General features: G+C 41.5%; 1 protein-coding gene across 1 annotated transcript in view; it reads right to left on the reverse strand.

The window, feature by feature from the left end:
* ZNF777 (zinc finger protein 777) overlaps positions 1–12,190 on the reverse strand; it is a 27,724-nt gene extending 15,534 nt beyond the window's left edge. Inside the window, exon 1 of the mRNA XM_067470420.1 lies at positions 11,979–12,190. Within this exon, the coding sequence (XP_067326521.1) occupies positions 11,979–11,987 (9 nt within the window). The 5' untranslated portion in view covers positions 11,988–12,190. The remainder of the gene's footprint in view (positions 1–11,978) is intronic.

A 12,190-nucleotide genomic window follows, 5' to 3' on the forward strand; every position in this document is an offset into this window, starting at 1 on the left:
GGGGTTCCTGACCACAAATCACTGGATCCAAAAGATAAGAAAAAGGACAGGTGTGAATGGGACACTCCCAACCCATCGGACTATAACCATATCAACAACAATGAGGTCTACCCAAACAGGAGGAAGACCTTTCTGAAGATTAGAGACGTCTAACAGCGAAGGTAAAGTTGAACCTTGACTTGAAAGACTGTGGACTTCATTGGAGGTCTTCCAAGAAGGGTTGGTGGCCACTTCTCATTGAATAATTAAATCCAAAGGACAGGTTTGAGAGGTGTGAATAGGAGGCCTCCAACCCATCAGACTATAACTGGATTACAATGAGGTTTGCCTAAACTTGAAGAAACCCTTTCCGAAGATAAATTCAGGTAGTGTCAAAACCTATCTTTGAAGGACCTTCCTTTGTTGGAGGTCTTTTAAAAAGGACTGGAAAGCCACCTCTCAGGTGTGCTTGAACACAAATCATTGGATTCAAAGGACAAGAAAAGGACAGGTGTGAAAAGTGCGAGTGGTATGACCCCCAACTCACTATGATACAACTGTATGACTAACAATGAAGTCCATTTAAACACGAGGAAGACCTTCCTGAAGATAAGAGATGTTTAACAGTAAAGGCACATAGGGTTGACTGTTGCCTTGAAACACTTTAGGTCTTCCTTACTGCAGTCGAGACCAATATTTGAAGGACCTTCCTTTGTTGGAGGCCTTCCAAGAAGGGCTGGGCAGTCACTCCTCAGGAGTTGTTGAACACAAATCATTGGATCCAAAGGATAGGAAAAGGACAAGTGTGAATGGGATGCTCCCAATACACCAGGTACAACGAGGTGAGTAACCAAGAGGTCCACCTAAACAGGAGGAAGACCTTCTTAAAGATAAGTGACTGTGAAGGAAGTGGGGGTTGAACCTTGCCTTGAAAGACTGTGGATCCTCCTTCACTGGAGGTCTTCCGAGAAGCATTGGGTGGTCATCTCTTTAGTGATGTTTGAACACAAATCATTGGATCCAAAGAATAGGAGAAGGACAAGTGTGAATGGGATGCTCCCAATCCACCAGGAACAATGAGGTGAGTAACCAAGAGGTCCACCTAAACAGAAGGAAGACCTTCTTAAAGATAAGTGACTGTGAAGTAAGGTAGGGTTGAACCTTGCCTTGAAAGACTGTGGACCCTCCTTCATTGGAGGTCTTTTGAGAAGTGTTGGGTGGCCATCTCTTTAGTGATGCTTGAACACAAATCATTGGATCCAAAGAATAGGAAAAGGACAAGTGTGAATGGGATGCTCCCAATCCACCAGGTACAACGAGGTGAGTAACCAAGAGGTCCACCTAAACAGGACGAAAACCTTCTTAAAGATAAGTGACTGTGAAGGAAGGTAGGGTTGAACCTTGCCTTGAAAGACTGTGGACCCTCCTTCACTGGAGGTCTTCCAAGAAAGGTTGGGTGGCCATCTCTTTAGTGATACTTGAACACAAATCATTGGGTCCAAAGGACAGGTTTGAGAGGCATGAAAGGGATACTCCCAACTGGATGACCTAAACATGAAAAAAGAGCTTCCTGAAGATAAGTGCATGTTGTGTCAAAACCTATCTTTGAAGGACTTTCCTTTGTTGGAGGACTTCTAAGAAGGGAATGGGTTTCTCACAAGGGAATGGGTTTCTTTCTATGGATGGTCACCTTTCAAGGATTCTTGAACACAGATCATTAGATCCAAAAGACAAGAAAAGGACAGGTGTGAATAGGATGCTCCCAACTCACCAGGGTACAGCCAGACTTCTAACATCTAAACTTTCCTGAAAGAAGGGTTGGGTGGCTACCTCTCAGGAGTGCCTGAAGATCAATCATCAGAGTCAAAGGACAAGAATAGGACAGGTATGAATGGGATGCCTCCAGACCCACCATGGCACACTTGGGTGACTAAATATGAAGAAGACCTCTCTGAAAACAAGAGATGTTTGACAGCACAGGTAAGTGTGTACCCTGCCTTGAAGGGTTGTGGGTCCTCCTTCATTGGAGATCTTCCAAGAAGGGTTGGGGTGTGTGAGCACAACTTGGATCCAAAGGACAAGAAAAGAGATTCCATTCAAACATTAGAAAGAACTCCTTGATAGTAACCACTTCTCAACAGTAAAACTGGTGGCCAGACCACCTCAGAAGGGAATGGGTTTCTTTCTATGGAGGCTTTTAAGCAGAGTTTGGATGGCATTTCTCAGGAATGCATGGCAGGGATTGGACGAGATGGGCCTTGTGGTCATTTCCAATTCTCTTATTTGTTAGACAAATCATTGACCTTCCTTCTAATGTGAAAGGAACCCACAAATGACTTAAAATCCAGCTAGCAAGGCAGTAAACAAGTTGCATATCCCTTTTTCCAAAATCCAAAACTGTCCACCAAGGTGGATGCGAGAGAGAGAGAGAGAGAAACCTTTGCTTTTTGCTGCTTGAAGGTACACAAACCTTGTTTTAGTTGCACTAAATTATTAAAACATTATAAAAAAATATTGCATGAAATTATCTTCAGGTTGTGTGTATAACAACAAGGTATCCATGAAACATAAATTATTGTTGTGTTTACAGGCTTGGGTCCCATCTAGATACCGTGTTCATCGGTATTAGGTATCTACGAGAGTTGAATGAAAAGTAATGCCTCCACCTTTGTAAGTCCTCAACAGATGGCAGTACTGGTATGCGGCAAGTACTGGCTTGTTCAGTAGACTCTCCTCTACAGTTCCATTTTGGTGGGAAGCCTTAGCATTGAACGGTTGTGTTGTTAAAATGCAAAGTATGGAACCCTGCGCAAACGGTCAGTCAATGCAACTTTATGCAAGTTAACAATCATATCACACAGAGAGAAATTTCAAGCATAATTGGCATTTCACAAGAACATGTGAGTCACATTATTGCTTTGCTTGGCTATCGAAGATCTGTGCATGATGGGTACCCAGGATGCTGACGCCTGAAACGAAAGCGCACAGACGTCTTCCGTGACGGCTTCAGAAAACTTGTTCATCGTTGGCAGAAATGTATCCAATTGTCTGGTGATTATGTGGAAAAGTGAATAGTGGTCGTTAAAGAGCACATTCTAAGGATTATTTCTGCGTTTGATTTATTAAAATATTCCCATCCAAACCCAAGTAATGAAGGTGGAGGCATTACTTTTCATTCAACCCTTGCATAAATGCAAACAGGTATTCCAAAATCCAGGGGGAAACTCCCAAATGCAAAGCAGACTCCTTTCTCTTGCCTCCAGTGTGGCTTCTCAGCTGGAAATTAAACCACGGCTCTTTGCTTTGTGGCCGGCCCAGCCCTGGTTATTTACAATCTCTAGCACTGAACGATAATAAATGACAACAGTCTTTAAAGGGGAAGTCAAGCAAACCATGAGAGAAATGGGTTGGGAGAAATGACAGAAATCACATAGTGCTCCAGATGGGGTTGGACTACAAATTCCAGCAGCCCCAGCCAGCATAAGCCAGTGGAAAGGGAAAAGGAAAGTTGCCATGTGGCCTGACACTAAGCAAAAAGGTAAACAAGTCTTTTCTTGCCCACCTTCAGCCCCTCTGCATCTCCCTCTGAATGAACCACAGTTACATCAAGATGTTTGGTGTTCCCCAAAATTTGGTCTTCCAGATATTTTAGAGTTCTGCTCCTATAGTTCCTGACTGCTGGCCAAGCACAACAGCACAACCCTGAGGGACAACCCAACACTAAACAACAACAATGGCATGGCCTTGATATTTATTTATTTACTCGAACCGTTTTACAACATACTAATGACAAAAATTAAATGGACATCTAATCACCTCTCAACAGAAGATTGCTCCAGGCACTGCCAGGCCATCAAATGCTAATCAAGGTGGTCAGTTGAAACATTCACACCTAGCTCCAGCAGACAAGAGTCCTTTGTCTCACCCTGATCATTCCACAGATATATAAACCCTTTTTTCTAGTTCCAACAGACCTCGCTACCTCTGAGGATGCTTGCCATAGATGCAGGCGAAACGTCAGGAGGGAATGCCTCTAGAACATGGCCATATAGCCCGAAAAAACCTACAACAACCCAGTGATTCTGGCCATGAAAGCCTTCGACAATACAAAAATTAAATGGCAAGATACAGTACACAAAGAAACCATAATAACTAATTATTACATATAACGATGAACTTAAAATCAATTAAAACCATTGACAGACAAACTCAACAACAAAAACAACAATGGCGTTGATTTACCAGCTGTGCTAAAGCCTGGCCCTCAAGACTAATTGGAAAGACCATTGGAAAGAAACTTAAGAGTGGGAAACAAGACTAACTTCCAAGACAGAAACAATAAAGGTTTTTTATAATAATAATAATTATTATTATTATTATTATTATTCTTTTCCTGGGACCCAAGCCGGTTGGAGATAATTGGAGAAGGGAAGAAGGAAAGAGAGAAGGAAGAAAAAAGAAAGAGGGAAGGAAAGAAAGAAGGAAAGGGAGAAGGAAGCATGGAAGCAAAGAGAGAAGGAAGGAAGGAAAGATGTAGAGAAGGAAGAAAGGAGAGAAAGAGGGAGGGAAAGAAAAAAGGGGGATGGAAGGAAAGTTAGAGAAGGAAGGAAGGAGAGAAGGAAAGAAAAAGGGAAAGAAGGAAGGAAAGAGGGAGCGAAGGAAGGGGGAAGATGTAGAGAAAGAGGGAGGGAAGGGAAGAAGGAAAGAGAGAAGGAAGAAAAGAAAAGAAAGAGGGAAGGAAAGAAAGAAGGAAAGGGAGAAGGAAGCATGGAAGCAAAGAGAGAACGAAGGAAGGAAAGAGGAGAGAAGGAAGAAAGAAGAGAAAAGAGGGAGGGAAAGAAAAAAGGGGGAAGGAAGGAAAGTTAGAGAAGGAAGGAAGGAGAGGAAAGAAAAAGGGAAAGAAGGAAAGAAAGATGGAGTGAAGGAAGGGGGGAAGATGTAGAGAAAGAGGGAGGGAAGGGAAGAAGGAAAGAGAGAAGGCAGAAAAGAAAAGAAAGAGGGAAGGAAAGAAAGAAGGAAAGGGAGAAGGAAGCATGGAAGCAAGGAGAGAAGGAAGGAAGGAAGGAAGGAAGGAAGGAAGGAAGGAAGGAAGGAGGTAGAGAAGGAAGAAAGGAGAGAAAGAGGGAGGGAAAGAAAAAAAGGGGGAAGGAAGGAAAGTTAGAGAAGGAAGGAAGGAGAGAAGGAAAGAAAAAGGGAAAGAAGGAAGGAAAGAGGGAGTGAAGGAAGGGGGGAAGATGTAGAGAAAGAGGGAAGGAAGGGAAGAAGGAAAGACAGAAGAAAAGAAAGTGGGAAGGAAAGAAAGAAGGAAAGGGAGAAGGAAGGAAAGAAAGAGGTAGAGAAGGAAGAAAGGAAAGAAAGAGGGAGGGAAAGAAAAAAAGGGGGAAGGAAAGTTAGAGAAGGAAGGAAGGAGAGAAGGAAAGAAGGGGGAAAAAAGAAGGAAAGAGGGAACGAAGGAAGGGGGGAAGATGTAGAGAAAGAGGGAGGGAAGGGAAGAAGGAAAGAGAGAAGGCAGAAAAGAAAAGAAAGAGGGAAGGAAAGAAAGAAGGAAAGGGAGAAGGAAGCATGGAAGCAAGGAGAGAAGGAAGGAAGGAAGGAAGTAGAGAAGGAAGAAAGGAGAGAGGGAGGGAGGGAAAGAAAAAGGGGAAGGAAGGAAAGTTAGAGAAGGAAGGAAGGAGAGAAGGAAAAAAAGGGAAAGAAGGAAGGAAAGAGGGAGTAAAGGAAGGGGGGAAGATGTAGAGAAAGAGGGAGGGAAGGGAAGAAGGAAAGAAAGAAGGAAGAAAAGATAGACCACAGAAGAGAAAGAAAAAAGGGGGAAGGAAGGAAAGAGATCGAGAAGGAAGGAAGAAGAGAAGGAAAGAGGGAATGAAGGAAGGAGGGAAAGGGAGGGAAAGAAGGAGAGAAAGAGGGAGGAAAGGGAAGAAGGAAAGAGAGAAGGAAGAAAAGGGAAACCGCAGAAGAGAAAGAAAAAGGGGGAAGGAAGGAAAGAAATTGAGAAGGAAGGAAGAAGAGAAGGAAAGAGGGAATGAAGGAAGGAGGGAAAAGGAGGGAAAGAAGGAGAGAAAGAGGGAACCTTGACCACAGCTAGTGAAAGAATAAAAAGGAAAACAAAGATGCTTTTCCCCATCATATCAATTATATATTAATTACATAACACAAATAATATTCTTGTTCTTTTGCTGGGATCCGATGAGACGGAAACTTCGGGGGGGGGGGGGGAAGGACAAGAGCTTTTTCCGACCCGAAACTGGTGCAAAGGCCCTTCTTTCTCTGACTGACGAAGCCAGAGATGGACATTAAGGAGGGACAAACCGGCCAAAATAATAGTAAAGTCCGTCCTCCTTGCAATGACGAAAGCCTTGGGATGATGCAGGGTTTTGGGGGGCACGTTTTGCAAAGGCCGGGAAACAGACGCCGGCCTTTTTTGGGGGGGTCCGGCGGCTTTTCTTCGGGCGGCAAAGGCCCAGCAGTAGCAGCAATGGCCGAAACAAAGCCTGATGTAAACAAATCCCCCCCCCCTTCTTTTTTCCCCTCCTGCAGCCGGCTTCACTCGAAGGCACAGGCCGGGAATTGTCCCCGTTGTTTGGATCCCTAGAATAGAAGCATATATGTGTTTATTTGGGGAAGAAATAAGGGGTCTCCATGGATAAAAAGAGGGGGTCCCGTCCCCCACAAAAAGGGATTGCAGCTCTCAGGACTGCAGTGAACTCTCCAGCATGAACAGGACAGCTTTTGACAGGCCCAGCATGGGAGTCGGAGTTCTTTATGTAACGAGGAAAGACCCCTCCCCAAATCAGGAATTCCCCCCCCCCAAAAAAAAGGCTGCACCCCAATAAGCCACCCCAAAATGAACCGAAATGTCCCAAAAAGGAGGAGAAATGTTTCCTCCAATCAAGGCACCTGACTCACTCACTCTCTGCACCAAAAAAGGTACTACAAATCCCATCAGGACCCACCTATATCTACCAAGATTTATATTGATACCTTATTAAGCACTGAACCCCAATAAATCAATCCAACTTAACTGGGGACTTCAACCATAAGCCTCCAAAGGAAGCCCCCTCTCCTTGCTCCTTCCTTGCACCAAAAGGGACACTACAGATTCCATCAGCCATACTACAAATCCCATCAGGATCTCCCCCAACTGTCTACCAAGCTTTGTACTGACACCTTATTGAGCACTGAACCCCAATAAATCAATCCAAGGTAAGTGGGGATTTCAAACATAGGCCTCCAAAGGAAACTCAGTCTCCTTGCTCCTTCCTTGCACCAAAAGGGACACTACAGATTCCATCAGCCATACTACAAATCCCATCAGGACCCACCTATATCTACCAAGATTTATACTGAACCCCAATAAATCAATCCAAGGTAACTATTGGCCTTCAAAGGAAACCCCCTCTCCTTGCTCCTTCCTTGCACCAAAAGGAGAACTACAGATTCCATCAGCCATACTACAAATCCCATCAGGACCTCCCCCAACACCTCTGTCTACCAAGCTTCATACTGACACCTTATTGAGCACTGAACCCCAATAAATCAATCCAAGGTAAGTGGGGATTTCAAACATAGGCCTCCAAAGGAAACCCCTCTCTCCTTGCAACTGGACTTCTTCCTTCCTTGCACCAAAAGGGACACTACAAATCCCATCAGGACCCACCTATATCTACCAAGATTTATACTGAACCCCAATAAATCAATCTAAGGTAACCATTGGCCTTCAAAGGAAGCCCCCTCTCCTTGCTCCTTCCTTGCACCAAAAGGGACACTACAGATTCCATCAGCCATACTACAAATCCCATCAGGACCTCCCCAAACACCTCTGTCTACCAAGCTTTTTACTGACACCTTATTGAGCACCCCAATAAATCAATCCAAGGTAAGTAGGGACTTCAAACATAGGCCTCCAAAGGAAACATGAAGACATGGCTGTGGAACCAGGCCTTTGGGCAACCAGGCAATTAGACAATGACAACCAAATAAGACAATCAGATGTGTGAGATTGGCAGGATTGTCGAAATGGAACCAAAACAGATCTTTGAGTTAATTGTACACTGATGGGTAGGAGGAAGTTCCAGGTTTGTATCGCTTTTACTGATTTTATCATTTTACTGATTTTAGTGGATAATGTTGAATTGTGGGAATTTGTACTGTTATATATTTTTTTTTGTGATGATTGTTTGTGTAGCAGGCGTCTAAGTGCGCCTTGCAGCTGTAAGCCGCCCTGGGTCCCCTTCGGGGTGAGAAGGGCGGGGTACAAGAACCCCAAATAAATAAATAAATAAGGAAACCCCTCTCATATTGACTTCTTCCTTCCTTGCACCAAAAGGGACACTACAGATCCCATCAGGGTCTCCTTGTAGCTAACAAGACCACCCTATGAACCACTGAACCCCAATAAATCAGAGCAAGGTAAGTAAGGACTTCCACCATAGCTTTGCAAAGGGAACCCTTCTCTCCTTCCACTCCATATCAAGGCAGAAAAAGCACTACAGATCCCATCAACCCCTTGACACCCCCCCCCTCCATTAATCTATCATCGCTTAAGAATTAACCACTGAACCCCCAAACTTTTCAATCCAAGGCAAGTAGGCACTGCAATAAGGAAAGTCTTCTCTTCTTCCACCCCATAGCAAGACAGAAAAGGTACTACAGATCCCATCAGGGCCACCCCTTGGCTATAAGATCCCCTCTCTATTCATCTACTATATAATTGAATAAATAAGCATTGAACCCCCAGAATTATCAGTCCAAGACAAGTAAGAGCTGCAATAAGGGAAGCCCTTCTGCTTCCAGACCACATTAGGACTCCCTGAGCCCCCTCCTCACAAAGAAAGGGCCACTACAGATCCCATCAGGACCCCTTTGTAACACCCTATTAAGCATTGAACCCCAATAAATCAGACCAAGGTAAGGGGGGGACTTATATTCCCCTCTCCTTCCACCCCATATCAAGACACTATGACGCCCTCATCACTTCCAAAAGGTACACTACAGATCTCATTAGGAGAACCCACCCACCCCCCTTGGCTATAATATCACCTCCACTGATTCCCATGAGGTATTGAACCCTACAAAAAATATCAGTCCAAGGCAAGTAGGGCCCTCTTCTCCTTCCAGTCTTCTCAAGACCACTGCAGGTCCCATCATCCACCCCATTAAGACCTCATATTGGAGAATGAACCCCAAGTTGCGCCAAAAAAGGTGGGAACAAGAATAGCACCCACTAAATAAAGGGGATAGCTTTCTCTTTCTTTTCCCCACACCACAAAAAGGTGGTGTGCTGTGCTAATAATATAATTATATATAATAATATTGTGCTGTGCTAATAATATATTGTATATATATATAACATTGATAATACATAATATTGTGCTGTGCTAATAATATATTGCAGGGGTCCTCAAACTTTTTAAGCAGAGGGCCAGGTCACAGTCCCTCAAACTATTGGAGGGCCGGATTATAATTTGAAAAAAAACATAATTTAAATTCCTATGCACACTGCACATATCTTATTTGTAGTGCAAAAAAAAACCCACTTTAAAATATAATAATTAAAATGAAGATCAATTTTAACAAATATGAACTTATTAGTATTTCAACAGCAAGTGTGGGCCTGCTTTTGGCTAATGAGATAGGATTGTTGTTGTTGTTGTTGTTGTTGTTGTGTGCTTTCAAATAGTTTCAGACTTAGGTTGTCCCTGAGTGAGGGCCAGGTAAATTACCTTGGAGGGCCGTATCCGGCCCCCGGGCCATAGTTTGAGGACCCCTGATATATTGTATATACATATAATACTGATAATATTATAATATAATGCAATATAATATTAATAATAATAATACAATATAATAATATAATATTGTGCTATGCTAATAATATATTGTATATACATATAAGACTGATAATATTATAATAATATAATGCAATATAATATTAATAATACAATATATAATAATATTGTGCTGTGCTAATAATATAGTGTATATACATATAATATTGATAATAATATTGTAATATACTACAATATAATATTAATAACACAATATAATAATATATTATAATAATATTGTGCTGTGCTAATAATATATTGTATATACATAAAATATAGATAATACATAATAATATTATGTTGTGTTAATAATATACTGTATATACATATAAGATTGATAATATTATAATATAATGCAATATATTAATAATAATATAATGCAATATAATATTAATAATGCAATATAATAATATATTATTATAATATTGTGCTGTGCTAATAATATACTGTATATACATATAACATTGATAATATATAATAATATTGTGCTGTGCTAATAATATATTGTATATACATATAACATTGGTAATACATAATATTATGCTGTAATAATAATATACTGTATATACATATAATACTGATAATATTATAATATAATGTAATACAATATTAATAATAATACAATATAATATTATTTATTTATTTATTTCATTCACTTATACCCCGCCCTTCTCACCCCGGGGGGGACTCAGGGCGGCTTACAGGGGAGGGCACAATTAGATGCCCGAACACATAACAAGTAATACAAAAATAACAATTCAACACTTAAATTAAAACATCAATACATAGTAAAATCCTAAAACCTAAAACAATCTCATGTCAGGGTCCATATATCAGAGTCCATAAGTCCGTTCTTCTCCGTTTGTCTTTGTCTATTCCCAGGTCCTTGAGTTAATTGACAGAGTGACCAAAAGCTTGGTCCCACATCCAGGTCTTTAGTTTTTTCCTAAATGCTAGGAGGGAGGTCGCCGATCTAATCTCCCCGGGGAGTGCGTTCCACAGGCGGGGGGCCGCCACTGAGAAGGCCCTGCTCCTCGTCCCCGCCAGCCTCGCTTGAGAGACTGGCGGGGTCGAGAGCAGGGCCTCCCCAGAAGATCTTAAACTTCGAGGTGGGATGTAGAGGGAGATCCGTTCGGACAAATACACTGGGCCGGAACCGTAATAATATTGTGCTGTGCTAATAATATATTGTATATACATATAACATTGATAATACATATTATGTTGTACTAAAAATATACTGTATATACATATAAAATTGATAGTATTATAATATAATGCACTATAATATTAATAATAATACAATATAATAATATATTATAATATTATGCTGTGCTAATATATTGTATATACATATAATACTGATAATATTATGAGATAATGCAATATAATATTAATAATAATACAATATAATAATATAATATTGTGCTATGCTAATAATATAATATATATTTAATTATTATTAAATTACTACAATATAATATTAATAATACAATATAATAACATATAACATTGTCCTGTGCTAATAATATATTGTATATACATATAATACTGATAATATAATAATGTAATGCAATATAATATTAATAATAATACAATATAATATATAATAAACTTGTGCTATATTATTAGCACAGCACAATATTATTATATATTATTATATGGTATTATTAATATTATATTGTAGTATATTACAATATTATTATCAATATTATATGTACATAGAATATATTATTAGTACAGCAGGAGATATGTTGTATACCTTGCATTATTGAATTATTGAATTAAATTAAATTAAAATATTAGGGAATGGGCCCAAACTCATCCCAAATAATAACAGTCATCGTCCTTCCAAAAGGTAGATCCCTAATCTCAGGTTAAGGCTGGGAAAAAGGGGGGGGGGGGACTACAAATCCCATCAGCCACCCACTAAGGCCATATTGGACAATGAGCTTGAAGTTACCCCAAAGAGAGAGGAGAGGAGAGAAAGGGGAATAGGCCTCCAACAAGAGGAAGTAAGCCTTCTTCCCTGACAAAGGCCACTCCAAGTCCCATCATCCCCACACCAGGAATCCTCTACCCCCCCCCCCCATTAAAAGAGCCCTCCCCCCCCCCTTTGAAGGGAGCTGTCAAGTGTTGACAGGGAGGGGGGGTGAAGGGCGTCCTGCTCACCTTCTCCATGGTGGCCCTCCCTCCCTGCCTCCTTTGTGTTGCGCTCCTTCCCCTTTAAGACGAGGGGCGCAGCGCCGCAAGCGGGGCCCAGGCCAGGCGGAGAAGAGAGGCCGGCAACGGGGAAAGGCGTCCGCTGGGTCCCGCCGCCTCCCGATTCACTCTCTCTCTCGGCGGAGAGGAAAGCGGAGGCGCCCCACACTCATTCTGCGCTA

The sequence above is a fragment of the Anolis sagrei genome, chromosome 6 (assembly GCF_037176765.1).
Source record: "Anolis sagrei isolate rAnoSag1 chromosome 6, rAnoSag1.mat, whole genome shotgun sequence".
Classification (NCBI taxonomy): domain Eukaryota; kingdom Metazoa; phylum Chordata; class Lepidosauria; order Squamata; family Dactyloidae; genus Anolis; species Anolis sagrei.